This window comes from Hippopotamus amphibius, chromosome 9 (genome assembly GCF_030028045.1).
Source record: "Hippopotamus amphibius kiboko isolate mHipAmp2 chromosome 9, mHipAmp2.hap2, whole genome shotgun sequence".
Taxonomy (NCBI): Eukaryota; Metazoa; Chordata; class Mammalia; order Artiodactyla; family Hippopotamidae; genus Hippopotamus; species Hippopotamus amphibius.
In genome coordinates this window covers 18,582,269-18,609,201 of record NC_080194.1, presented here as the reverse complement: position 1 = coordinate 18,609,201, position 26,933 = coordinate 18,582,269, and the positions used below count along the sequence as shown (strand labels likewise).

Genomic DNA, 26,933 nt, shown 5'->3' with positions numbered 1-26,933 from the left:
AGAAATAAAGGCATCCATGGGACTTCCCTGGTGGCGCAGTGGTTAAGAATCCACCTGCAAATGCAGGGGACACGGGTTTGAGCCCTGGTCGGGGAAGATCCCACGTGTTGTGGAGCAACTAAGCCCATGCACCACAACTACTGAGTCTGTGCTCTAGAGCCTGTGAGCCACAACCACTGAGCCCCTGTGCTGCACCTACTGAAGCCTGCATGCCTAGAGCCCATGCTCTGCAACAGGAGAAGCCACCACACTGAGAAGCCTGAGCACCACAATGAATAGTAGCCCCCACTCGCCGCAACTAGAGAAAGCCTGCATGCAGCAACGAAGACCCAACGCAGCCAATAAATAAATAAATAAAAGTTTGTTAAAAAAAAAAAAGGCATCCAAATGATAAGGGAAGAAGTAAATCTGTCTCTATTCCCAAATGGCATGATCCTGTATGTAGAAAACCCAAAATAATGCACAAAAAGGCTACTGGAACTAATAAATGAATGCAGCAAGTTGCAGGATACAAGAGCCATGCACAAAAATCAGTTGCATTCATATATATATCAGCAATGAACAGTCTGTAAAGGAAATTACGAAAACAATGCCATTTACAATAGCATCTAGAAGAATAAAATACCTAGGAATAAATTTAACCAGGAGGTGAAAACTTGTAAAATGAAAACTACAAAATGTTGCTAAAAGAAATTAAAGATCTATGTTCAAGGATTGTAAGACATAATATCATTAAAGATGTCAATACTAACCAAAGTGGGCTACGGAGTCAAGCAAAAATTCCAATTGTTCTTTTTGCACAACTGAAAAAACCATCCTCAAATTTATATGAAGTTGCAGGGGGCTCTGAATAGCCAAAACAATATTGAAAAAGAACAAAGTTGGAGAATTCACACTTCCTGACTTTAAAACTTACTACAAATCAACAATAATCAAAATAATGTGATACTGGGATAAGGATAGATATATAGACTAATGGAATATAAATGAAAGTGCAGAAATAAATACATACATCTATAGCTGATCATTTTTAACAAAGGTGCTGAAACCATTCAATGGGGAAAGAGCAGTCTCTTCAACAAATGGTACTAGGACAAAAGTATTCCCACATGTAAAAGAATGAAGTTGGACCCCTTACTCAGACCACTTACTAAAAAAATAACTCCAAATGGATCAATTATAGAGCTAAAGCCATTAAACTCTTAGGAGAAAACATAGGGGTAAATATTCATGACCTTGAGTTGGGCAGTGGATTTATACATATGACACCAAAAACAACAACAAATATAAATTAATGACTTCATCAAAATTAAAAACTTTTGAACATCAAAAAACATTCTAAGAAAATGAAAAGACAACCTGCAGAAGGGGCAAAAATATTTGCAAATCATATATCTAAGGATCTAGTATCTAGCATATATAAAGAACACTTACAACTTAACCAATATCACTGATGAATATAGATGCAAAAATCCTCAACAAAATACTAGCTAACAGAATCCAACAGCACATTAAAAAAATCATACACCATCATCAAGTGGGGTTTATCCCTGGGATGCAAGGATTCTTCAATATACGCAAATCAATCAATGTGATACATCATATCAACAAATTGAAGGATAAAAACCATATGATCATCTCAATAGATGCGGAAAAAGCTTTTGACAAAGTTCAACATCCATTTATGATAAAAGCTCTCCAGAAAATGGGCATAGAAGGAAATTACCTCCACATAATAAAAGCCATATATGAAAAACCAAAAGCCAACATCATTCTCAATGGGGAAAAACTGGAAGAACTCCCTCTAAGAACAGGAACAAGACAAGGGTGTCCACTCTCACCACTATTATTCAACATAGTTTTGGAAGTTTTAGCCACAGCAATCAGAGAAGAAAAAGAAATAAAAGGAATCCAAATTGGAAAAGAAGTAAAATTGTCACTCTTTGCAGATGACATGATATTATACATAGAAAACCCTAAAGACTCTACCAGAAAACTGCTAGCACTAATTGATGAGTTTAGTAAAGTAGCAGGATACAAAATTAATGCACAGAAATCTCTTGCATTCCTATACACTAACAACGGAAGAGCAAAAAGAGAAATTAAGGAAACTCTCCCATTCACCATTGCAACCAAAAGAATAAAATATCTAGGAATAAACCTGCCTAAGGAGGCAAAAGATCTGTATGCAGAAAACTTTAAGACATTGCTGAAAGAAATCAAAGACGACACAAACAGATGGAGGGACATACCATGTTCATGGATTGGAAGAATCAACATCGTGAAAATGACTGTACTACCCAAAGCAATTTACAGATTTAATGCAATCCCGATCAAATTACCAATGGCATTTTTCACAGAACTAGAGCAAGAAATCTTACGATTTGTATGGAAACGCAAAAGACCCCAAATAGCCAAAGCAATCTTGAGAAGGAAAAATGGAGTTGGTGGAATCAGGCTTCCTGACTTCAAACTATACTACAAGGCCATAGTGATCAAGACAGTATGGTACTGGCACAAAAATAGAAAGGAAGATCAATGGACTAGAATAGAGAACTCAGAAGTAAGCCCAAACATATATGGGCACCTTATCTTTGACAAAGGAGGCACGAATATACAATGGAAAAAAGACAGCCTCTTCAATAAGTGGTGCTGGGAAAATTGGACAGCAACATGTAAAAGAATGAAGTTAGAACACTTCCTAACACCATACACAAACATAAACTCCAAATGGATTAAAGACCTACATGTAAGGCCAGACACTATAAAACTCCTAGAGGAAAACATAGGCAGAACACTCTATGACATCCATCAAAGCAAGATCCTTTTGGACCCACCTCCTAGAATCAGGGAAATAAAATCAAGAATAAACGAATGGGACCTCATGAAACTTAAAAGCTTTTGCACAGCAAAAGAAACCATAAACAAGACTAGAAGGCAACCCTCAGAATGGGAAAAAATAGTTGCCTATGAAACAACGGACAAAGGATTAACCTCCAAAATATACAAGCAGCTCATGCAGCTTAATACCAAAAAAGCAAATAACCCAATCCACAAATGGGCGGAAGACCTAAATAGACATTTCTCCAAAGAAGACCTACAGATGGCCAACACACACATGAAAGGATGCTCAACATCACTCATCATCAGAGAAATGCAAGTCAAAGCCACAATGAGGTATCACCTCACACCGATCAGAATGGCCATCATCACAAAATCTGGAAACAACAAATGTTGGAGAGGGTGTGGAGAAAAGGGAACTCTCCTGCACTGTTGGTGGGAATGTAACTTGGTACAGCCACTATGGAAAACAATTTGGAGGTTCCTTAAAAAACTACAAATAGAACTACCATATGATCCAGTAATCCCACTTCTGGGCATATATTCAAAGAAAACCATAATCCCAAAGGAAACTTGTACCATAATGTTTATTGCAGCACTATTTACAATAGCCAGGACATGGAACCAACCGAAATGCCCATCAAGAAATGAATGGATAAAGAAGATGTGGCATATATATACAATGGAATATTACTCAGCTATAAAAAGGAATGAGATGGAGCTATATGTAATGAGGTAGATAGACCTAGAGTTTGTCATACAGAGTGAAGTAAGTCAGAAAGAGAAAGACAAATATTGTATGCTAACTCACATATACGGAATCTAAAAGTTGTACGGATGAACTGAGTGACAAGGACGCAGATACAGAGAATGGACTGGAGAACTCGAGGTTTGGGGAGGCGGGGGTGAAGGGGAAGCTGAGACGAAGCAAGAGAGTAGCACAGACATATATATAGTACCAACTGTACAATAGATAGCCAGTGGGAAGTTGTTGTATAACAAAGGGAGTCCAACTCGAGGATGGAAGATGCCTTAGAGGACTGGGACGGGGAGGGTGGGGGGGGACTCGAGGGGGGGGGGAGTTGATGGAGAGAGGGAATATGGGGATATGTGTATAAAAACAGATGACTGAACTTGGTGTACCCCCCAAAAAATAATAAATAAAAATAAATAAATAAAAATAAAAAAAAAAAAACTTACAACTTAACAAAAAAAAAGACAACTTAATTTTAAAATGGGAAAAATCCTTGAATACATTTGTAGATACACAAATGGCCAATAAGCATATGAAAAGTTGCTCAACATCTTTAGTCATTAGGATATTACAAGTCAAAACCATAAGCTACCACTTCATACCCACTAAGATGGTTATAAATAATTAAAAGAAAAAAAAAACAGACAACAAGTGTAGTGAGGATGTGGAGAAATTGGAACCCTCACACATTGCTGGTGAGAATGTAAAATGGTTCAGCTGCTGTGGAAAATAATTTGGTGGTTCCTCAAAAGTTAAAGACATAATTATGATATAATCCCATAATTCCACTTCTAAGTATTACCCCCCCCAAAAAAATTGAGAAGAGTTATTCAAATAAATGCATGTTCATGAACATGTTCATACCAGCACTATTCACAGTAACCAAAGAGCAGAAACAGCGCAAATGTCCATCAGATGATGAACAGATAAACACATTGTGGCATATCCATACAATAGAACATTATTCAATCAGAAAAAAAGAATGAAGTACTGATACGTGCCACAACATGCATGAATCTCAAAAATATTAAAGTGAAAGAAGCCAGACACAAGAAGTCACATATTGTATGATTCTATTTACATTAAATATCCAAAACAGGTAAATCCATAGATAGAAACAAGATCAGTGTTTGCCAGAGACTGGAAAGAGGACAGAATGGGAAGAAGTTGCTTAATGGGTAAGAGGTTTTAGTTTGGAGTGATGAAAATGTTTTGGAACTAGGTAGATAGAGACATTTGTTACCAACATTGTAAATGTTCTAAATGCCACTGAAGTGTTCAGTTTAAAATGGTTCATTTTATGTCCTGTAAATTTTGCCTCAGTAAATTCTTTTTTCAAATGCATCAAGCTATTAAAAAACATAACCTACAATCCCATATACACCTCTTTATAAATTCCGTACTCTTTTTTGGAAAGGAGAAGAGAAATGAGGAGATGCTGATTCTGAAATGGTTACTTTGGACAAAGAAAGGTCAGACTCTTTTCCTGGCTCACAGTCCTTATGGTAATTATTTCATAAAATGAAGTTTCCATTTCCCCCATGTCTTGAGTTCATTCTAACACATTTCCTCTGGCTTAGTGACAGCCTGTTTAAACACATGGTTCTTGTATTTTACAGACATACTTGGCAAGTGCAAGACAAAATCGACGCAAACAATGTGGCTTACACAACTGGGAAGCTAAGCTTTCACACTGATTATCCAGCCCTCCATCACCCACCTGGGGTAAGGTGAGCCTCAACATATTTTCCACAAGGCAGGCCAAGGCCCAACATCCTCCGGTATTTTGAGCCTAGAAGATTATATGTTTCACTAGCTAACTTGTCTTATGTAGATCTTTCTCCAAACACAATCCAAACTCAGAAAAATCTCTGTACCTAAATCCTGAACAATCTCACATTCCCAAGGGATAGAAGAATTTCATGTATTTTTTCACATCTCTTCATTTCTCCCTGGGAATAACTATTGGCATTTGTTGCTTTGCCAAGACATTTTACCACAGCAGTACTTCTTCAGGTCTTTTTGCACATTTACCATTCCCAAGAGAGTTAAAAGAGAAAATAAAACCAGGGAACACAATGTAGAGTTTTTCCCACAAAGTCATATGGCCACCATTCATATCAGTTAGCTATTGCTGCAAAAAAAAACAAAACACAAAACAAACAAACAAACAAAAAAACTACTTCATAACTTAACAGCTTAAATGTACAGCCATTTACTTAGCTCATGTTTTTACGATTGGGGCTGTGTTCAGCTGGGTAGTTCTGCTACTGCTGAGTCTGCTAGGGACTGATTGACCTAGGTGGTGGCTGAGATGACTTGTCCCTGCTCCATCTGATCTGTCATCCTTTCCCGCAATCAGCACAATGTCATCTCTGCCATGTTTTATTGGTCAAAGCAGGTCATAAGTTTAGCCCAGATTCAAGGAGTGAGGATGTAAAGGCCACATATTATGGGAGAAGCTACAAAGATGTACTACAAAGGAGTGTGAATGCAAGAAGCAGAATGACCTTGGCTGCTTTTGGATACCATCTACTCTCTCAGCTATCAGATTCTTCATTGAGGAGGGAGTTGTTCACCATGAAGCCAGAAATTCTCCAGATTTTCTGCAAGCCTCCTGGTCCATTACATAGTTAAAAATTACCATGTTACGAAACCAGCTACATTTTTACAAAAGCATCATTTTGTTAAACCCAGAAATAAATGGTCAGGAAACTACCTTTGAAAAGATATTTTGTCCCTATTGTTGGAGTGAAATGGGACGAAATGAAATTGCCACACAGAAATTTGTAACTTCAAAGGTAAATGAAAGTGGAAATTTGGGGCAATTCTCTAGCTGGTGAAGGTGAAATGGGGGAAAATCAAAACTTCTTGTGTTTTTTATCATATTTCTCTGTGCCTTTGTTACCCACTGTCCTCATCAGTATTAACTAAGCTAGTCTAGTATTTGACTTCACATGTTTTAAATTATTTTGTTGATTGTAAAACACCACATGATTTCTTTGAACTAAATGACGACAGTGAAATGACCCTCAATAGTCACCTTTTTGGGTAGGGACTGAGGGGAAGACACACAATGTGATTTATTTTAAATGCAGTCCAGGAATTTTCTAAAACCCTGGGGGTTAAAAGCCAAACTAATCAGCTCAGTTCATCTGCCAAAGACAGGTTGGAGAAGTTAAATGGAATAAGTTCTTAAAATTAGACTAGAAAACTAGATACTATTTGAATTTTTTTAAAATTTTATTTATTTATTTATTATTTTTGGGGGGGGTACACCAAGTTCAATCATCTCTTTTTTATACACATATCCCCGTATTCCCTCCCTCCCTTGAGTCCCCCCCCACCCTCCCCGCCCCAGTCCTCTAAGGCATCTTCCATCCTCGAGTTGAACTCCCTTTGTTATACAACAACTTCCCACTGGCTATCTACTTTACAGTTGGTAGTATATATATGTCTGTGCTACTCTCTCGCTTCGTCTCAGCTTCCCCTTAAATTATCTGCTTTTTATGAGTTTACGTTGTTTCTGGGTTAAAATTGAAAGCCTATATGGAAAAGTGATTAAGTGACTTCTTAAATATTTCTGAAGTATAAAGCTTGACATTTTCATAACATTTTATTTCTTCTGTATTTTATATTCTTTCAAAGCATTTTTACTTATATTGCCTTATTTGATGCCTCTTAGCATTCCTTTAAGGTAGGCAGGAGCGATCATGTCTTTTTTATGTTAAATGAAGAAATGGTGCCCAGCATGGTTAAATAATTTCACAGGGTGACATCTGATTAATAGGGAACTTGAACTTGAAACCAGGCCTCCATCAAGTTTTTTCACCACACCATAAGGATCCTGAGTTGGACTTTCTAATTACCATTGTTTCTATAACGTCTTGACTATTTATAAACATTGTCATACATTACAAACTCTTGAAATACAGGAATTGAATCTTACACTTCCATATATTTCAAGACTTAGCCCAGCACCTTGCATGTAGTAGAGACAATAAATATGCCAAAAAGAGGTTTAAAATGCCACAAAATTGTACCAATCTCTACCAGCAAGTGAAATATCCAAATCTAAATGACCTAAGAGGAAATTTTTAAATAAGAAATGATTCCTAAAATGTCTAGATTCTAATAAAATAATGATTAAAATGCAGGCATCTGCTTGTGCTATTGTTTGTTTCCATTCTGAATTATTCAGGGGTTTTTGAACCAAAGTTTGAGCTCTTTTATAACAAATAGAATAAACCAATATTTATTCAGTACAGTGAGATGATCTGGATAATGAGTTACCTTTTCAGAGTTCAGTTTAATCACTTTCAATCACGTGGGGGCAGGATAAGGAAACACATATTTAATGAAACACAGATGTTGCTTTGTTCACTGTCTTTGGGCCAAAAGTCACATGCTGCCGTAAAGTAACCTTTAAAAAGAAAACATTTTTGATTCTGAATGACTTACATGACATCGAATTGGGTTTTATACATATCAGGCATACATGTACCTTTTGAATTCGCAATAAAAGTGTTGTCTGGCTCCATCGTCTTTTTTCTTTCATAAGATTGCATTAAAATGTAAACGTACAAGAGAAGATTATTATTTGGCCTAGCCACATGTAAAAGACATCAGCTGACATTTTTTTTTAAGATTTATATTTGAAATATTCTGTGACTTCATTGTGGCAGAGTCTAAAAGAATTTAAAGAACACTCAGATTCTCCCAAGACAAAGTTATGTTATTGCTCTGCCTTCTTGGAGTTTGGGAGACTTGAGGTTGATATTTCCATTTCATCTTCTTTTTAATCATGCTGCTTCATCTCTCATTGCCCTGGCAATGAGTTGATTTTCTACAATGACTTGGTCAGTTTATGCACGTTTTTTCAAGCTTAAAAAAAAGGCATCAATTTAAGAACTGAACCATTATTCATTGAGATCAGTTCTCTCCTAATATCAGAAAATAAGGTATCATCAACCTGAAATAGAAGTTTAAGTTGATAAAACATAAGCACACACACCACATAATTACATCCCTTATCATTACACTTGAACTTACTGAATTAGTAAGAATAATATAAAAGGACATCTCCCTTTAGAGGAAAGGAACTTGCTGTATGAGGATTTTGAAGCAAATATGCCAAGGTTTGAATATTAGCAGAGTTCTTACAAGCTGGCCAGTTTTCACACCTGAGTCTCAGTTTCTCTGTATCAGCAGTCCCCAGCTACCAGGCCATGGACCAGTATCAGGCCACACAGCAGGAGGTGAGCAGCAGGCCAGCAAGCAAAGCTTCATCTGTATTTACAGCCACTCCCCATCGCTCGCACTACCACCTAAGCTCCACCTCCTGTCAGATCAGCGCCAGCATTAGATATCAGCGGCAGCATAAGAGCAAGAATCCTACTATGAACTGTGCTTGGGAGGGATCTAGGTTGCACGCTCCTGATGAGACTCTAATGCCTGATGATCTGAGGTGGAGCTGAGGTGGTCCCATCACCCCCAGATGGGACCATCTAGTTGCAGGAAAACAAGCTCAGGGCTCCCACTGATTCTGCATTATGGTGAGCTGTATAATTATTTCATTATATATTACAATGTAATAACAATAGAAATAAAGTGCACAATAAATGTAATGCACTTGAATCATCCCCAAACCATCCCTCTCCCCCAAAAGGTCTGTGGAAAAATTGTCTTCCCCGAAACCAGTCCCTGGTGCCAAAAAGTTAAGGACCGCTGATCTTTAGAATGGAGATGAAAGTATCAAATTCTAAGGACTGTTGTAAGGAATTAATAAATGTGCATTCTACCATCATAATTTAAGATCAAGTATGTATAAGATTTTAAATATTGAGAAATTTTGTCTCAGTTTTGGGAGGAGGCAGGATTTGTGTTCTAGATCTGCACTATCCAATAGAGCAGTCACTGGCCACCTATGACTATTAAATTCTAATTTAAACTAATTAAGACTAAATCAAGTTTAAAATTCAGTTCCTCAGTCACACTAACCACATTTCAAGTGCACAGGAGACATATAGGACTAGGAGACATATAGGACATGGTGGGACATTTCCATCACCAGAAAGTTTTAATGGACAGCACTGCCCTAGCCATCTATGGAGGTAGCCAAGCTAAATGGATATTTTTCCCACTTACAGTGATATCCCCCTAGTCGGAATATTTGATCATATTTGCTTCTTCCTTCTTACAAGAACTGTCAGACATTGGCTTTTATTTTTATTTCACTAAGAAGGAAGTTTTCACAGCTGAATAGTGTTAGTTTCTTTAAGCAGAAAATCACAGTCTAAATTTAGGTGTTCAAAACCACCCACCCAGGCTGACTTACCAAAAGGAGTCACATAACCAAGGAAAACATATCAACTCCATTCAAAAGCATATTGTTTAAAATATTACTACATTTAGCTTTTAAAAATGAAATAATATTAAACATATTTTCCCTAAATCTTAGTAAAAGTAACCAACACTTACCACCATTTTGGTTTCTCATTCCTAGTGTATCTTGGGCTTATTCATCTTCATAGCCCATCCTACTTCATTCCCTTATCATTGCACTTGAACTACTGTATTAGATTCTCAAGTAGTTACTCTTTCACGAGTTCTCCCCTTAAAAAAATGTATCCCTTTTTAACACCACTGGACTAATAATTTTCCACTCAGTCTTGACTACATTACTTCAAAAGCCTTAAACGATTCCCCTCTGTGCAAAAGAAAGTCCAATGTCTTTCATCTGACACTCCACTCTCCCTGATGAGATCCCAAATTATCTTTCCAACTGGATCTGCTATTCCCAATTGCGAACCTCTACTAAAGCCAAACTTTCTGAGACCCAGTGAAGTGTGTATTTTTGCATAGCCATCAGCACTGCCACCTGATTTGCTCTCTCCATTCTATTCTATGTATCCAAAATCTTATCCATCCTCCTTTGCCCAAATTAAACCCCACCTCCTCTGTAGGGTAAACGCAAAGTGCTCACTCCCTACTGCTCTTATGATCTGTGCCTTTTGTTTACTAATGAACATTATCTGCCTATGCCCTTGTCTTCAATTGTAACAATGTTTGAACTATAAATTATTGATTACAAGCAACTTTTTCTCCCTAACCTCTTTCTCTGTTGACACAAAAGACAGATATAAAAGTTTTGCTGATTTTAATGCATTTACCTTTATGGATCTTTCCTTAACACAGTGTCAAAAAATGTAACTGCATACCATTTAAAAACATATATCTGTTTCTTTCCATAGGTTCAGTTTCTGCACTGCATAAAGCAAACAGTCACTGGGGGTGAATCAGAAATTGTAGATGGATTTAATGTATGCCAAAAGCTGAAGGAAAAGAATCCTCGGGCATTCCAGATTCTGTCCTCCACCTTTGTGGACTTTACAGACATTGGAGTAGATTACTGCGATTTCTCCGTACAATCCAAACACAAAATTATAGAGTAAGTACTGTTTCTAAATGTATCAGAGCAATAAAACTGTTGACAGCAAAAGCTTCATTAAGCTAAAGCTTAAAAAACAGAAAACTTCAATTAATTCCTGAGCTTTACTTTTTATTAACTGTTTAATCCAATTGTCGAATGAAAGAGAAAACAAAGAACCCTTTCACCATAAAAAAAAATATCTGTACCAAATTCCCTGTTTTTAATCAATATAGGTAAAGTTACTAAGACTTCATGTATACTTCATTTTTAAAATATAAGTTCTGCATAGTTATAATCAGTGTGATTGTACTAATTAGGACCCTTTCAGAAGTGAAAGAACATAACTCAAATTAGGTAGGTCCAGGAGTTTAAAAAAAAATCATCTGACATTGATCTCTTTTTTTCCTTCACCTCTTAGCCAACACATCCTCTGTGCTGGCTTCATTTTCAAAGATAATCAACAGAAGCTCCAAGTTGGTAATCACAGCACACAGAAAACACTTATTTCCCAATAGCCACAGCAAAGATGTAGATTTGCTGCCCAACATGTGTTCAAGTCTATCCTGGAAGCAATCACCATGACTAGGAAGTCTGAGAATTCTGATTGGCTGTCCCTGGATCACATGTTCTTCTCTGGAGTAAGGTCAGCCTCATCTGAACCACAAGGGCTGAGAATGAAACTGTGATGTCCCCCCAGATTAATGCCAAAAAAATCATATGTTCCCTACACAGAATGTTTTGTGTTCTTTTTTCATTTAATATTATTTCACAATAACTTTTCAAGTATCTACAAAGGCCACATATTTATTCTTTTATTTGAGAATTACCCTACATTGTGTTTCTAGGACATATTTAATTTGACCTCAGTTAATGAATTTTGGGGTGTTTCCAATTTATAATTGAGTTTGTATTCTTCTTTTAGGAGAAATAACCAAATTATATGAAAATAAACCCATTTAATAAATAATCAAATCCTCAGTATGCTAACTCAGCTTTCTTATATACACATGATTCATTTATCCATTCAAACAAATACTTACTGAGACCAGTCCCTCTTCTTGGTGCTTGGGATACATCAGGGGACAAAGCAAAGATTCCTGCCCACATGTAGCTTACTTTCTAATAGGGGAGGGGAGAAATAGAAATTTTTTAATATATGAGTAAATTGCAATGAATATTAAAACATTTTAAGTGCTTAAGAAAAAAGGAAAAGTAAGGCCGGATAGGGGAGTGTGTAGAGCCAAAGACTTAGGGAGGACAAAATTTGTATCACTAAATAGTGTGTCAAGGATAAGCTTTACTGAGTAGGTGATATTTGAGCAAAAACTTAAAGGAGTTGAAGGAGTTTGTCCAGAAGATGAGCAGTTTCCAGAAACAGCTAGAGTAAAGCTCCTAGGATAACCCCAAGAAGATGCTTGGTGTGTTCAAGGGACAGCAGTGAAGCCAGCGTGGGGCAGAGTGTTGAAAAAGGAGGTCAGATGGAGGTAAGTTCATATAGAGCCTTGTTAGCCATTGTAATAACATTGGCTTTCATTCTTAGTGAAATAAGGGCCTGCTGCAAGATTTTGACCAAAAGAGAGTCATCTATATTTATATAAAGTCATTTACATTTTAAGTGGATCGCCCTGACTGCTGTGCTGAATATAGTGTAGGAGAGCAAGGGCAGGAGCAGGAAGACTAGCTCAGAAGCTCCTACAGGCCCACAGGTCAGAGGTGAGGGTACCTTGAACATGAGTGTTCCAGGTGGTAATTACAGCAGGTGGAGAAGGGTCTGCTTGGGGATATATTTTGCATATCGAAACAGCATATTTTCATGACAGATTGAATGAAAGGTGTGAGAGAAAGACAGACAGACATCAAAAATAAATCCTAGTTCAGAATAACATTCCCTGAGAGGTCAGTCATAGAGGTGGGAAAAAGAAAAAATAACTCCTGAGATTCTCAGTTTTAACAGGACAGTTTTCACTATTTAAAAGTTACCTTAAAATCCTGTGACAAATTACCATCTTGTTGTGACATAGTATGACTGCAGATTCTGCAAGGCTAGTGAACAGAGGCAAAAAAAAAAAACAAAAACCCTTAGTTATTGGGTGAGATTAACCGAATATCTATCATCTGATTCATAATTTGGTTTTGTATTTTTTGCAATAAAATTCCAGAATTTGGCCATTATCAAGGTCTCAGGAATATCCCTAGAGAATATCAAGTGGTTAACATTAATTCACTTAAAATGTATTTTTTAAATTTATTTATTTTTTTAATTGGAGTATAATTGCTTTATACTGTTGTGCCAGTTTATGCTGTAAAGTGAATCAGCTATATATATACATATGTCCCCATATGCCCTCTCTCTTGAGTCTTCCCCCTACCCTCCCTATCCCACCCTTCTTGGTCATCACCAATCATAGAGTTGATCTTCCTGTGTTATGCAGAAGCTTCCCACTAGCTATCTATTTTACATTTGGTAGTGTATATACGTCTATGCTACTCTCTCACTTCATCCCAGCTTCCCCTTCCCCCGCCCCCCACCCCATGTCCTCAAGTCTGCTCTCTACCTCTGCATCTTTATTCTTGCCCTACCATTGGGTTCAGTCTGTCATACAGAGTGAAGTAAGCCAGAAGGAGAAAAACAAATACTGTATGCTAACACATATATATCGATTCTTAAAAAAATGGTATTGAAACTATTTTTAATGACAGGAGATAAAACAAAGAGAGCTTTCAGTTAATCAAGGGCCTGGGTACGCTAAGTGTTTGGGTTAATTTTCCTGGTGGTTAAATCTTTTAACTCATTTGAGTTGCTTATGTCCTATCTAATACAAAAAGATCTTGGAGGCTGCTGAGAAAGTTAAGTATTATGCAGTACAATAAAAATAAACAAAGAAACTAGGACAAAAATAGCAATGGTGAGATTAGGCTATAGCAGTACCTCCTACCAGTTACAAATTAGTCACATAAACACAACTCCTTCTCTTGTTATCTGTGAGCTGTTGGTCAGTCACTTATGCTTGCTAAACCACAAAAAGGTGTAATTGTCAGTAAAATAAAAGGAGTAATATTAATACCTACCACATAACAATTGCAGTGGGAATTATAGAGATAATATATAGACAGCCCTGTCAGAGTGCCTGGCTCAGAAAGGGCAGGATAGATTTTAGCTAGCCATAATGTTCATAATCTAACACATTTACTGGTGATAGATTTTAATTTCCACTCTGAGTTTCTAAAGATCAAAGCAAGGAGGGAACATAATCAATTTGCAAGATTTGAGATGCTTTTAAAGTCTGATATAAATTTTTCTTGCATAAAATGTGATGTGGTGGGCAAGACCATAGTGATATTCTTACAGCAAATTCACTTCACATCTCTCAATGAAACAATATTTTAACTAACAAAGAGTATCCACAGCGTTCATCGGTAATGTTTTTTCTAGATTCCATATATACGCATACAGTATTTGTTTTTCTTTCTGGCTTACTTCACTCTGTATGATGAACCCAGAGGCAGTATAACACAGGGAGATCAACTCAATGATTGGTGATGACCTGCAGGGGTGGGATAGGGAGGGAGGCTCAAGAGGGAGGGGATATGGGGATATATGTATAAATACAGCTGATTCACTTTGTTGTACAGCAGAAACTGGTACAACAGTGTAAAGGAATTTTATTCCAATAGAGAGCTGGAGGGAAATAAAAGTATCCACAGCACACACTTAGATTGTAGGAGATGATTCTATAGTCTTTTCACTGAGTTCTTTTATGGTCATCACTGATGAGCTTTCGCTTTTGCTAGTTTGCAGTCACCATGTTGCTGGTTTATGTTTAAATGCTTGTGCTTTATGCATAGTTAATACATAGCTGGTTATTCCTCATCTTTGGGGGCTTTTTACCCTTCCTCAGCATATAATCCTGCATCAAGACCTTCCTTTCATTCTGTTTTTGCACACAGAATATCCTGCTTACTAAGATTCAACTTTGCATTTTAGGTTGATCTTCAGGATGCCAGCCACTCATCTCTAACGTTCTTCAATCCTCAGAATAACATCTTCTCTAGACCTCCTAACTAAATTTACTTTCTATTTCCCCTTAGGTCATTAATGAGAATGCTAAATAGCAAATTTGTATCTTATTTTCTCACATAGAAAGTAAACACCAGGTGAAAAGAGACAGAAATTGTGTTACACACACACACACAGAAATTGGTTATTTTTGCCCACACGTGTGAACTCTTGGAAATGAAAGCTTAATACAATGTACCATGGGACACACCATTCTGATTTCATGAGATTAATGAATTGTGAAGTTCCTTTCACTGATATTTGAGGATATACACTTGGACTCTAAAATAGAGAGCTCATAACTAGCATAACCATTCCCATCCAGGAATTACAGTGTTAGTGGAAAAAGAACCAGACCACCAGAGTGTCTGGGATGGAAGATCCCCAAGAAGTTTCAAAGATGTGACATCCTTGTCAGTAACATCGAGGATGACCCAAAGGGTGTCATTGTTATATGTGCAGAAAATAATACAAGGAGGGGGAGGGAATGTGGGTCAGGAGCAGTTGGGCTAGAATTTTAAAGGTAAGATATAAAGGCAAAATGTCCTCAGAAACTGTGAAAGGAGTCTGAAACCAGCAGTATGAACACTAATGGGGCAATTGAAAGGCCAAGCACTGTCCTTTGTACCACTCAAACCTGGAGGTCCACAGTCTCCTCTGCTGACTGACCTCTTCCCTGATTCTTTGTTCATAAAGCCACAACCTGCAGGCCACAGAGCATCCTTTATCTACGTGGATAAGATGGGGCAACATGGGAGGGCACTTCACTGCCTATTCAGTCATATTTGTATTTTTATCGATGTATATAAATTCAAGTTCTAAGAGCCTTTTTTGAAAACCTATTCCTTTCTTACACTCTCTTTCCTTATATGGGTTCAATAGGTAGTTTTCAGTCACCATTCAATAAACAAAAGTTGCTCCTAATCACTATTTCTTAGAGTTTGTCATTACACCTGCCACTGGCTCAAAGGATTGACTATTAATCTGAGGCACGAAGCACAGAGGCACAGATAGCCATACTTTGTGTACCACAGGCCATTGCATCTTTCCTCCCATAACCTAACTTGTTGGTAATGGTTCACTCTGTGTGAGTGGCCAGCTAAGTGAGATCTAGACCCCAGATCAGTGTCACCAAGCCCTGGAACATGTGACAGTCTGTTCGGTTTGACCCATCAGTCAGCTGTTGGCTCACATTACCACCTCCTAAGGTGGCTCAGGATAATTCTTGGCACTTTGTCACCATCCTTGCCCACCTTCAGTTTTTATCCATCCCTCCTGTTTCTACCTAAAGAAAAGGTAAAGTTGGTTGATGTTTTACAACTGGATAAAAGTCCACCTTTCCAATAAGTTACAAAAATTTTTTTCTCTTCTTTTTGTCTGTGTCTAAATGCTCATGCCTTGCTAATTATAACCAGCAAACTTAAATTTAGAAATGATGTTATCATTTCTTACACTGAAAACTGTATTATGTTACATTGTCACAATCATGATTTATATTCTAAGAAAGAATATAGAGATCACAATATTAGGATCTCCCAAGGTACTAAAAAGACCTTGGTACTCTCTAAAGGTACTGAAAAAATATATACAAAGTTATATATCTATTAACTGCCAGTTATATCCAGGACCTATGTTGAGTGCTGGGAATAAAACATTAAATGAGATTCAATATCAGTCTTCTAGAAGCCTATACACTAAGATACTTAGTATAGATGGAAAGCTCCAAAGAATATCTCTCAGGCTAGACTCTTCTTTCTCTGTGCCTCAGTTTCCCCATCTATAAACTAGGGATTGAAATAGAACAGAGTATTTCAAACTTTTATAAAACAAATCTTTCTTCCAATAACATTCCAATAAAATCATACTTAAAACCTCCATAGAAGAAACATATAAGGTGATTGACCTATAAACTGTAACAAAAACATTTTACGTTACTTATGTAACATATGTAAAAGCTACTGTTTTAAAGAATAAAGAATGAATTTATTTTCCTAAACAAACAAATTTTAACTGGAATTTCTCAGAAACATTTATTTTAAATTAATTTGAATCATTCTGGCACTTTCATAGTAAGATTTCAAAAAATTCTTGCTAAATGAATATGTGAAAAAACAAGTGACTACATTGTATCACAGATAACCTTAATATCTTCGGTACATGTGTTTGGATTCTTTAATATGATATTTCAGAAATATCTTTCAAGATGAAATGACCCTTACAAATGTAAACAGATACTTCATGACTTTTATATTTTAACTTTTTCTCTTTGAAAAATAGATTAGATGATAAAGGCCAAGTGGTTCGCATCAACTTCAATAACGCAACTAGAGACACAATATTTGACGCGCCTGTTGAAAGGGTTCAGCCTTTTTATGCTTCTCTGAAGGAGTTTGTTGATCTCATGAACTGTAAAGAATTCAAGTTTACTTTCAAGATGAATCCAGGTCAGTGTACACATTTTTTCAAACAACTGAAAGAATGGATTTTCTTCAACCTTAACCATTTAGCACAATATGTATAGCAGTGTTTCTCAAGCATGGCATGTGGAACACTTACAACAGAGTCCTGGTGAGCAGCCAACTTGCTTAAGTAGCAGACTCCTGGCCCCTACCCTTTCTCTGAATTGACTCTCCAGACTTTAAAATATTCATTTTAATAAGCTCCTAGGTAAGCCTTAAGCACACCAAAATTTAAAAACCTCTAACCTAAAGAATAAGTATTGAGAGGCACGCTGCAGGCCAAATAAAATCTCATGTCTGATATGGAGACTGATAACATATTTTCTATTCTGATAGCCAATCAATACAAACTGAAGTCTGTACTTAATTTTTCTGTCTTGGTAAACAAAATTATCTCCATGAGTCTCACTCTAAAGTACATGAATAATGTTTACTCATTATGCTTATCTGATCTAGCAGACATAGTGCTACCTGAAATACAGTAGTACTTGAAGTATTCCAGCCACTTGGATAAAGGAGCAGAAAGCACTGTGGTTTTTCTGAACCATCTCTACTCAATAATATGACATCAAACTTGAGGCTTTTGATATCTAAAATAAAAAGCATAATTTCTCCCTCCTGCTGTTTGGGCCAAGTGGAAAATACTTTTCACTTTTGATTATTTTTTGAATTGATCTTTGGTATAATAAAGTAATACTAGAAATCTCCATAAATCCACTGCTATGAAGTCAACACTCAGTTGATTTTAAGAGCAGTAACACATAAAATGGAAATACCATGGGAGAAAATAGCAGTTGGAATTCAAGCTTCACCATTTTTAACGGCAGTGTATCTTCTGGCAAGAGCCTCAACTTCTCAGACCTTCAGTTTTCTCATATATGAAAATATGAGATAATACTCTCAAGATTTTTGTGAGGCATAGATATTATGTACATAAAATACTAGGAATGTGAAAGACAAACCAAGAATGTCACTATCCTTATTTATTTAAAGCTGTTAAATTAGAAATAACCACGTCAGAAAGACAAATATCATATGATATTGCTTATATGTGGAATCTAAAATATGACACAAATGAGCCTACCTACGAAGCAGAAACAGACTCACAGACATAGAGAACAGATTCATGGTTGCCAAGGGGGAGGGGGTTGGGGGAAGGGATCAGTTGGGCATTTGGGGTTAGTAGATGCAAACTAGTATATATAGAATTGGTAAACAACAAGGTCCTACTATATATTGAAGGGAACTGTATTCAATATCCTGTGATAAACCATAATGGAAAAGAATATAAAAAGAATGTATGTACAACTGAATCACTTTGTTGTACAGCAGGAATTAACACAACATTGTAAATCAGCTATACTTCAATTTAAAAAAAAAGAAACGCTTCTGAGTAAGAGATAAGTAACAATCAGGAAGAAAAATTCAAAAGTTTTACATGGAGATGATACTTTAAGTAAGAATTATGTGTCCATAGGGGCCTGCCAGGCTCTGTAGTTCAAATGTCAAAAGGTCTAAATCACTTTGCATCCAGCGGCCTGATTTGTGTTTGTATTTGCAAATGTGCAGTTTTATGTAAAGAAATAAACATATTGTGTCTTGATGTAAACCAAGTAGCAATGCTATTTTGCATTTTACATTTTCTAGCTCAGCAAATCATTTTCACACAGGAATATATTCATATTGAAAAAATCTTTTGTCTAGGTGATGTGATTACCTTTGATAACTGGCGCTTACTTCATGGCCGACGGAGCTATGAAGCAGGAACTGAGATATCCCGCCATCTAGAAGGAGCTTATGCCGACTGGGATGTGGTCATGTCAAGGCTTCGTATTTTAAGGCAAAGTGTCCAGAATAGAAATTGAATCTCCTGTCAATAACTTCAGTAAGATTCCAATTAGTGTGTTTTATAAGATATGGCAAGGTTATTTGTCTTCACAGGCCATGAGCCATGTCAGTTACACATTAATTTCTTTAACATTGAACATGTCATCTTTCTCACAAAGGTTCTCTTTTCTTTGTAATCATATACAATGCCAACTTTTCAGATGCTGTAGCTGTGTTCTCTGTTTTCCAAATAAAGCATCCCTTCTGTTCAGTTGCACATATGATCTAATTTCTTTTGCCCATCTGTGAGAGTCTCCAGAATGCCTTCAATAGTTTTCTATCAAAGTCTTCCTTCAAATAAGACTTCTTTTAAATAAAGCTTTTGTTTCAAATAAAGCTTGTGTTTCAAATAAAACTTGTCTCAAAAAATGTTTCTGCTCTGTTGCCTGTAGGGTCTCATTTTTCATGAGTGCATGTGACTGTCTTTAGTATGCTTGGAAAAAGCCTTCATATGTTCAAAGATCTCTTTTGTTTACTTTTATTACAGAATTCTCTGACTCAGATTTCCAGACCTCACCAACCTGGTGATCTCAACATTTCTTTTAATACCTAAATTTTGACACCAAACCCAAGAATATGCCAAATTAAAAGATAATCTAGTCCCCCACCCCCACCAAGTTGCTCTTGCCCCAAATAAATCCTCCCAAGGACTGTCAGCATATCTTAACGCCTCTCCGTGGATCAGTTCTCCTCACTCCTTGCCTTCAACTAATAACTAGAAAAGGTAGAACTAAGATGCATGCAACACTCATAAATAGATATGATGTCTGTTAACCTCTGGACAGCTTCACCTGCTGGTCTTGGCTTCTATGGCCACTGCCTTGTCCCCAGTGGTGGAACACAGGCGTCACTGCCAGCCATGGAAGTTCCACACTTGTTGTGCCCAGTCCCTTCCCTACCTCTGCTGAAAAAGGGAGTCTCATAATTTCCATTTGCTGAAATCCTGGTAGTACATAGATTTTTAGTCCATATATTTTGGGACCTAACCAAGCCTCCTATTTTGAAAGTCTTAATCACTGCCACCGCTGTAGAGTTCTACCTGGTGCCTTAAGACCAAGTGAAAACATTACTTCCATCCATGCTTTAACTTTTGTTTCACACTCGCAGTGTGCCCATGGCACTGGAAGTCTGGATCAAAATTGTCTTAGGGCCATGTCAGCACACCCCTCTGTCTTCTGAACTCTGGTATTAAGTCCACATCACCAGCCCAGGCTCCTCTTTCCCTTGTAACACTGCCCCTTGATGAGGGCTTCATTGTCCTTTCCCATCATCTGGTCTTGATGGGGCTGCTACAGTACACCGCACGTTTGACTCCTCTACGCTTCAAATGGAACGGGTTGGGTTCTCAATCCCATCTCTCCTAAGAGACTCCTAGAATGAAAACAGGTAAGTTCAGTGGAGGTGTGGCGTGATTTGAAGAGGCAGCAATCAATACCTAAAAACAAATACATTTCTGGAGTAACCCTAGCTCCATCCACTTACGGCATCTAAACTCCAGGCACTTGCAACGCTAAAATGACTTGTTATACTTTTATTCATTTGACAGATATTTAATCACATAGCTGGTATACATCACGCACACTACTAGACTAAGGAATGGAAGGACTTGGGATGTACCTGCTTATAATCTGGTAGGGGAAAAGATAAGAATGTGGATGATGATATATTATGTTAACAGGATGGTTCATAGGAAGGCAACCAAGACTGGAGAAGTTAATGAAAGCTTTAGTCTGAGTTGAATGAGTGTTAACAGTAGTTTTCCTAGCAAAGATGGGAAAATGATTTTCCAAGTCAAAAGGCAGAAGAGGCACAGAGAATTGAGAGTGATCACAGCACACGTACTGATTTACAAGTAAGAGAGAGTAGAGCATAGTAAGGGTGTAAATCCTGGAACTGGATGCCTGGGTTCAAATTATAATAATGACAATCAGTTAACCATGTGTCTTTGGACAAATAACTTCTTCCCTTAAGCCTCAGATTTCTGTCTATAAATGAGACTAATAACAGTTCTTATTAAATTTTTATGTGGATGAAGTAAAAGTTCATGCAGAGCAGTGTTTTCCCAAACTTCTCAGATGATGAGTCGTGTGTGTGTGTGTGTGTGTGTTTAATACAACTTCCCAGACTCATTCGCTGAAGACTATGACTCAACGGATCTGGGCAAGAACTGTATTTTGAGCAAAGATTCCAGGTGATAGGCATCACCAGAGAAGTTTGAAAAATATTAAAGTAAAACATTTAGCACAGTTCCTAACTGAGGGTAAGTACTCAATAGATGTTAACTATAATTAGTTAAAACAATAGAGGTTGTAGATAGAGAGAGTAGATAAGGATGAAAAGAGATACATGATGCCGGAGACAGAGATAGGGACCAAGTCATGAAATGTCAGAATGTATGTTGCCCTAAAGATTTGACATTTTATTTTGAAAGCGATAAGGAGCCATTTAAAGGTTTTTATAAACAATAAAGTGTCGTGGTCAGATATTCATTTTTTAAAGATCCGTCTGGCTACATTGTGGAGGAAATTGTAAATGAGCAAGTTTAAAAGCTATAAATCCACTTATGAGGCTATAAATCTACTTACTGTAGGAAGCCAGATGAAAGATTAAGAAGGATTGAATCAGAATGCTGGGAGAGGGAATAGAGAGATACTTAGAAGGCTAAATCTAGAGAACTTGATGCCTCTCTTCGTGCAGAGAATGAAGGAGATGTCCAGGATGCCTGCTGCGTTTCTAGTTAAGAAAAATGGATTAATGATGACTCCATGCTTAAGAAGAGAAGCCACAAGAGGAGAAGCAAGCTTGTGGGCAAGACAATGAATCCAGTTTTGAACAAACTGAACTGAATTGCCTTTGAGCTAGTCCATTTGGCAGTTGGCTCTACATATACATACCGCTTAGGACAGAGACCTGGATTGGAGATCTGCATTTGGAAAGTATATAAACGGTGGATGAAATCACTTCTTGTTTTCCTGGAGACATTTCGTGATCGTGACCAACATTACAAACCTCATGATATGATGATAAACTAATGATATTGGCCTAGTTTATGGAATCAGTTACACTCTGAACATAAAGAATCAGTGGTGGCTTACATTCAAAATCAGCTAGACCTCTTACATATTGTATTTTGTCACTAGAAGACAACATTCCAAACTAGAGTCCCATGGACTGGCTGTTTCCTTCTCTGTTGAAAAATTATTTCTGCCCTGGAAAGAAGGGACAGAAGGATTGGATGCTCTTGCAACAATTTCTGAAGTGTTATATAGGATATGACATATTATGGGCTACAGCTGCTACTGCCGACTGAAGGTGATTAGGTTTCCCGGGTATAATAGTCTAAAGATTTGACTTTCCTCCAAACTCATAATAGATCTGATGTAACTTGGATTAGAATTTACCCCTATTTGGCAGTGTGGACTCTTACTGTCTATTCTATTTCTCTGATTTGACTTGCAGTATATTAGCTTCTTGGCTGGCTAATCGGAATAATGACACAGGTCACCAGAAAGACAGGTCACAAGGTATCTTTGTTGGTCTCTATTTCTCCCCCTAATGGACCATTAAAAGGTGAATAAATGAGTTTCATTAGAGGGAATTTATGCAAAAGACAGAAATCCATGGAATAGCTGGGTCACTCAGAGGGTAATCTCTCTGCTCAGGAATTTAAACTAAGAAACAGGAGATACTTTATGAACAAAAATACCACTTTATGTTAAATATCATTTTGAGGATAGATTTGAACCAAAAGTTCTTGCAAGGAAAATGTGATTTGTTTGGACTTTATGGCTTAGAGCATACCTCTGTGTCTCTGAACATACTTTTCCAATTCTCTGGACTACTCTTCCCTACCACCTTTTATGCCTGGAAAATTTGTCTCCCTTCTTTCACCTCTCTTGTGAATCCTTCCCTGATTCTCCCAGTCAGGCTTAAGCACCCTTTCCTCTGGCTCCCATTGAGCTTTACATAAATGTTTGTATATTTGTCTATTTATTTTAGCAATATTCATGAGCACCTACTATGTGCCAGACACTATTCAAGACACCAATAATACAGTGGTGAGCAAAACAGACATAAGGGCCCTCACAGAGCTAATCATCTAGTGGTAATAGCAGGCATTGATCAAAATAATCACAGAAGTAAATAATTACAAATTATGGTAAATGCTATGGATGAAAAGTCAAGCAGATACAAAAGCATAAAATAAGAGAATAGTACTAATTTGAAAGGAGTGAGGTTCAGCCTTCCCTGAGGAATTGACTTTTGAACTGTTTGATGAAGAACAATATACAATAATGGTACTTTTGACATCAACAGAAACTCAAGCTAACAATAAAGAAATTTTTTTATCTCACAAAACATGAATTCCAGGAATGAGGCAGGCTCCCCACATCACATTTCCTCAGTCCCACTCATCTATAGCTCTCTTGCTTCTGCCTTACTTCATGTGTGTGCTTCATCCTCAAGCTGGTAAAATGGCTACAGAAGTTCCAGGCATCGCATCCAGACATGGCTGTGTGGAAAGGAATAAAAATTCTGACATCTCCTGTGTCTCTTACTTGGAAGCAGAGATACCTTTCCTAGAATGGCTTCTACAGGCTTCCTCTCATGCCTTCTCAATCATAGTTGTGTCAAATACATTCTCCTAAACTAGTTACTGACAAAAGGAAATGGGATTTCCATGTTTAACCTAAATGAATCAGGATCTGCCCTCAGGCAGGAAAGGTAGTCTCTGTCAATGGTACAGATGGTTGTGTGGAGAAGAGCAAATAACTAAAACATCAGGATGAAGATGAAGTTTAGATGATGTGTAGGCAACCACCAGTGTCTGCTCTAGATAGGAGAGACTTGTCTAGGTGCAAGGGAAAAGCAGACAAGGAGAGTATAGCAGGCAGAGCAAAAAGAGTAATGGCTCTGACATGGAAGGCAAGATGGTACCTCTGAAGAAATAGGTAAAAGCCATGAGTCTAGAAGCTGAGTAGCCAACCAACAGTGTCCAATAGAGTATACACTCTTTAGGCAGAGATATTTTCATTTGTGTATCCCCATTGCCTAAGTATGTGGAATAAATGAGTGAAGCTAGGGTGTACTAGTACTCTCCATTTTAATCCTTGATGAAACTAGGTCACATCCCCAGCATCTCAGTCATCTAGAAAAATCTCAGTTTTTTGTGCCAGGCAGAACCTCATTTCTTTTCCCTTTCCCACTTGCATAACATATTTTATCTATGCACATACCCAATTTTAGCCTCAATAAGGTTTTCATTCTCTACCAGGATCAGTCCATTCACCAACTGAAAATATCCCAGCAGGGAACTTCAAGTTTTCAGCCCAGTATGCAAGAAGCTTCAAAGCCCTTGCTCCATCCTAACAACAAGTAAAAAGCTGCACAAACTGAAAAATCAACAAGACTTCCTAGATCCATCGAACAAGTGAAGTCATAGGGCAAACACCTTCCCAAACTTTAGAGATAAACAAGCATATGCAGAGAATTATAACTTACCAGAGCAGAAACTTCCACAGGACCAGTGCCAGGGTAGGAAAACCTAATTTATAATTAACAAATTGTTGGAGACTCAGTGTGAACGAGTCTAAGAGGGAAAAACTCTAGGGGGACCCAATCATAGGGAGGCCCTCACACTTTTGTGAGGTCTACCTTCAGGAGCTCTACAAGTTCTATAGTGAGTATCAGAGAAAAATTCCCTGCTCTTCCATCAGGGGAAGGGAAAAGGAACCATTTTAAAATGTGCCAGATTATTCTGTTCCTAACAAGACCTGCCCTCAGGAGAAATTATTTTACCAGAGCCTAATCTGCTGGTGTTTTGTCAGAGTCTAACCCATCTAAGGGAAGGGAAATACATAGCTCCGGACTCTTCCAGCCATTCTGTCTCACCCAAGAGAGTGAAACTGAGATGTGCTGGTGAAGTTCACAGTCCAGGGGCATCAGTTCACCAAAAGACTGAGTCCTAATCACAGGACTATGGAACCCTTTCCTTACTCACCATCTGACCATTACATTATTAAAGGCATATTTACTAGTTTCTTTTACCTAGTGTATCAAGACCACATTTCAACAGAAAATTACAAGGTATACTAAAAGACAAAAACACAGTTTGAAGGGACTGAACAAACATTAGAACCAGAGTCAGGTATGGCATTTGGAATTATCAGACCAGGAATTTTAAAAAACTATGATTAATATGCTAAGGGCTTTGGTGAAAAAAAGGAGAAAGCTTGCAATAACAGATAGATAATATAAGCACAGAGATGGAAATTCTAAGAAACAATAAAAAATAAATGCTAGAGATCAAAAACACTATAAAATGAATAATATCTTTGATGGGCTCATTAGTAGAGGGGACACAGCTGAGGAAAGAATCTCTGAGCTTGAGAATATGAAAATAGAAATTTCTAAGAATGTAAATCAAAGAGTAAAAAGAATGAATAAAAACAGAACAGAATATCCCAAACCTGTGATACAACTACAAAAGATATAACACATATGTAATGGAAATATTAGGAGAAGACAGAGAGAAAGGAACAGAAGCAATATTTGAAGTAATAATGACAGAATTTTTCCCAAATTAATGTCAGACATCAAACCACAAATCCAGGAAGCTCAAAGAACACCAAGCAGAATAAATATCAAAAAACTACACACAGTCATATCATATTCAAACCTCAGTAAAACAAAGATAAAGAAACAATCTTGACAGAAGCCAGAGGGTGGAAACTACTAACCTATAGAACAGCAAGGATAAGAATTTCATGTGACTTCTCCTCAGAACTCATGCAAGCAAGAGATAGGGGTGAAATATTTAAAGGTTGAAAGGGGAAAAAAATCCTAGAATTCTAGACTGCAAAATTATCTTTCAAAAATTAAGGAGAAATAAAGACTTTCTCAGACAAACAAAATTTGAGGGGATTTGCTGCAGGTAGTCTACTTTGCAATGAATGTTAAAAGAAGTTCTTCAGAGAGAAGGAGAATATGTCAGACACTCAGGTCTACATAAATAAAGGAAGAGCATTGGAGAATGGATAAGTGAAGGCAAAATAAAATACCCCAGTACCTGAAGCACCAAGTATGTTCTCAAGTGTTTGGTTAAATTAATCCCTCAGCCTCTGTCTCTGATGATAGTCCACTTTTCACCAGCTTTTTTTAGTTGGAACCTGAAACAATTTGATCCAATTATCTTCTCACAAAACTTTTTTCTTGAGTTTAATGTAAGTAGATAGCATTTAGTGTTTTTCATGTTGATATTGATATAGGGCTAGAGCATTATCTTGTTGGTATCAGACTCTAGTCATTATATTATAAAACCAAAGAATCTTACTCTCTGTTTTATGGACTCCTAGGCCCAGGGATTAGACTTTGGGAATTACATGAATGCCCTGAAATTACATGTAAAAGTCTGTGTGTATTTGTGTGTGGTATGTGTGCACTTTTTTCTGAGTCAAAGGATCATAATTATATCAGATTTTCATAGATAACTTAGACCTCTTG

General features: G+C 37.2%; 1 protein-coding gene across 2 annotated transcripts in view; it reads left to right on the top strand.

Annotated features, from left to right (window-relative positions):
* BBOX1 (gamma-butyrobetaine hydroxylase 1) overlaps positions 1-19,641 on the top strand; it is a 60,115-nt gene extending 40,474 nt beyond the window's left edge. For both annotated transcript variants that reach the window (XM_057747327.1, XM_057747326.1), the window contains 4 exons: positions 5,215-5,320; positions 10,849-11,045; positions 17,362-17,528; positions 19,248-19,641. In XM_057747327.1, coding sequence (XP_057603310.1) covers positions 5,215-5,320; positions 10,849-11,045; positions 17,362-17,528; positions 19,248-19,408 — 631 coding nt within the window. In that variant the 3' untranslated portion in view covers positions 19,409-19,641. The remainder of the gene's footprint in view (positions 1-5,214; positions 5,321-10,848; positions 11,046-17,361; positions 17,529-19,247) is intronic.
* The last annotated feature ends 7,292 nt before the right edge of the window (positions 19,642-26,933 follow it).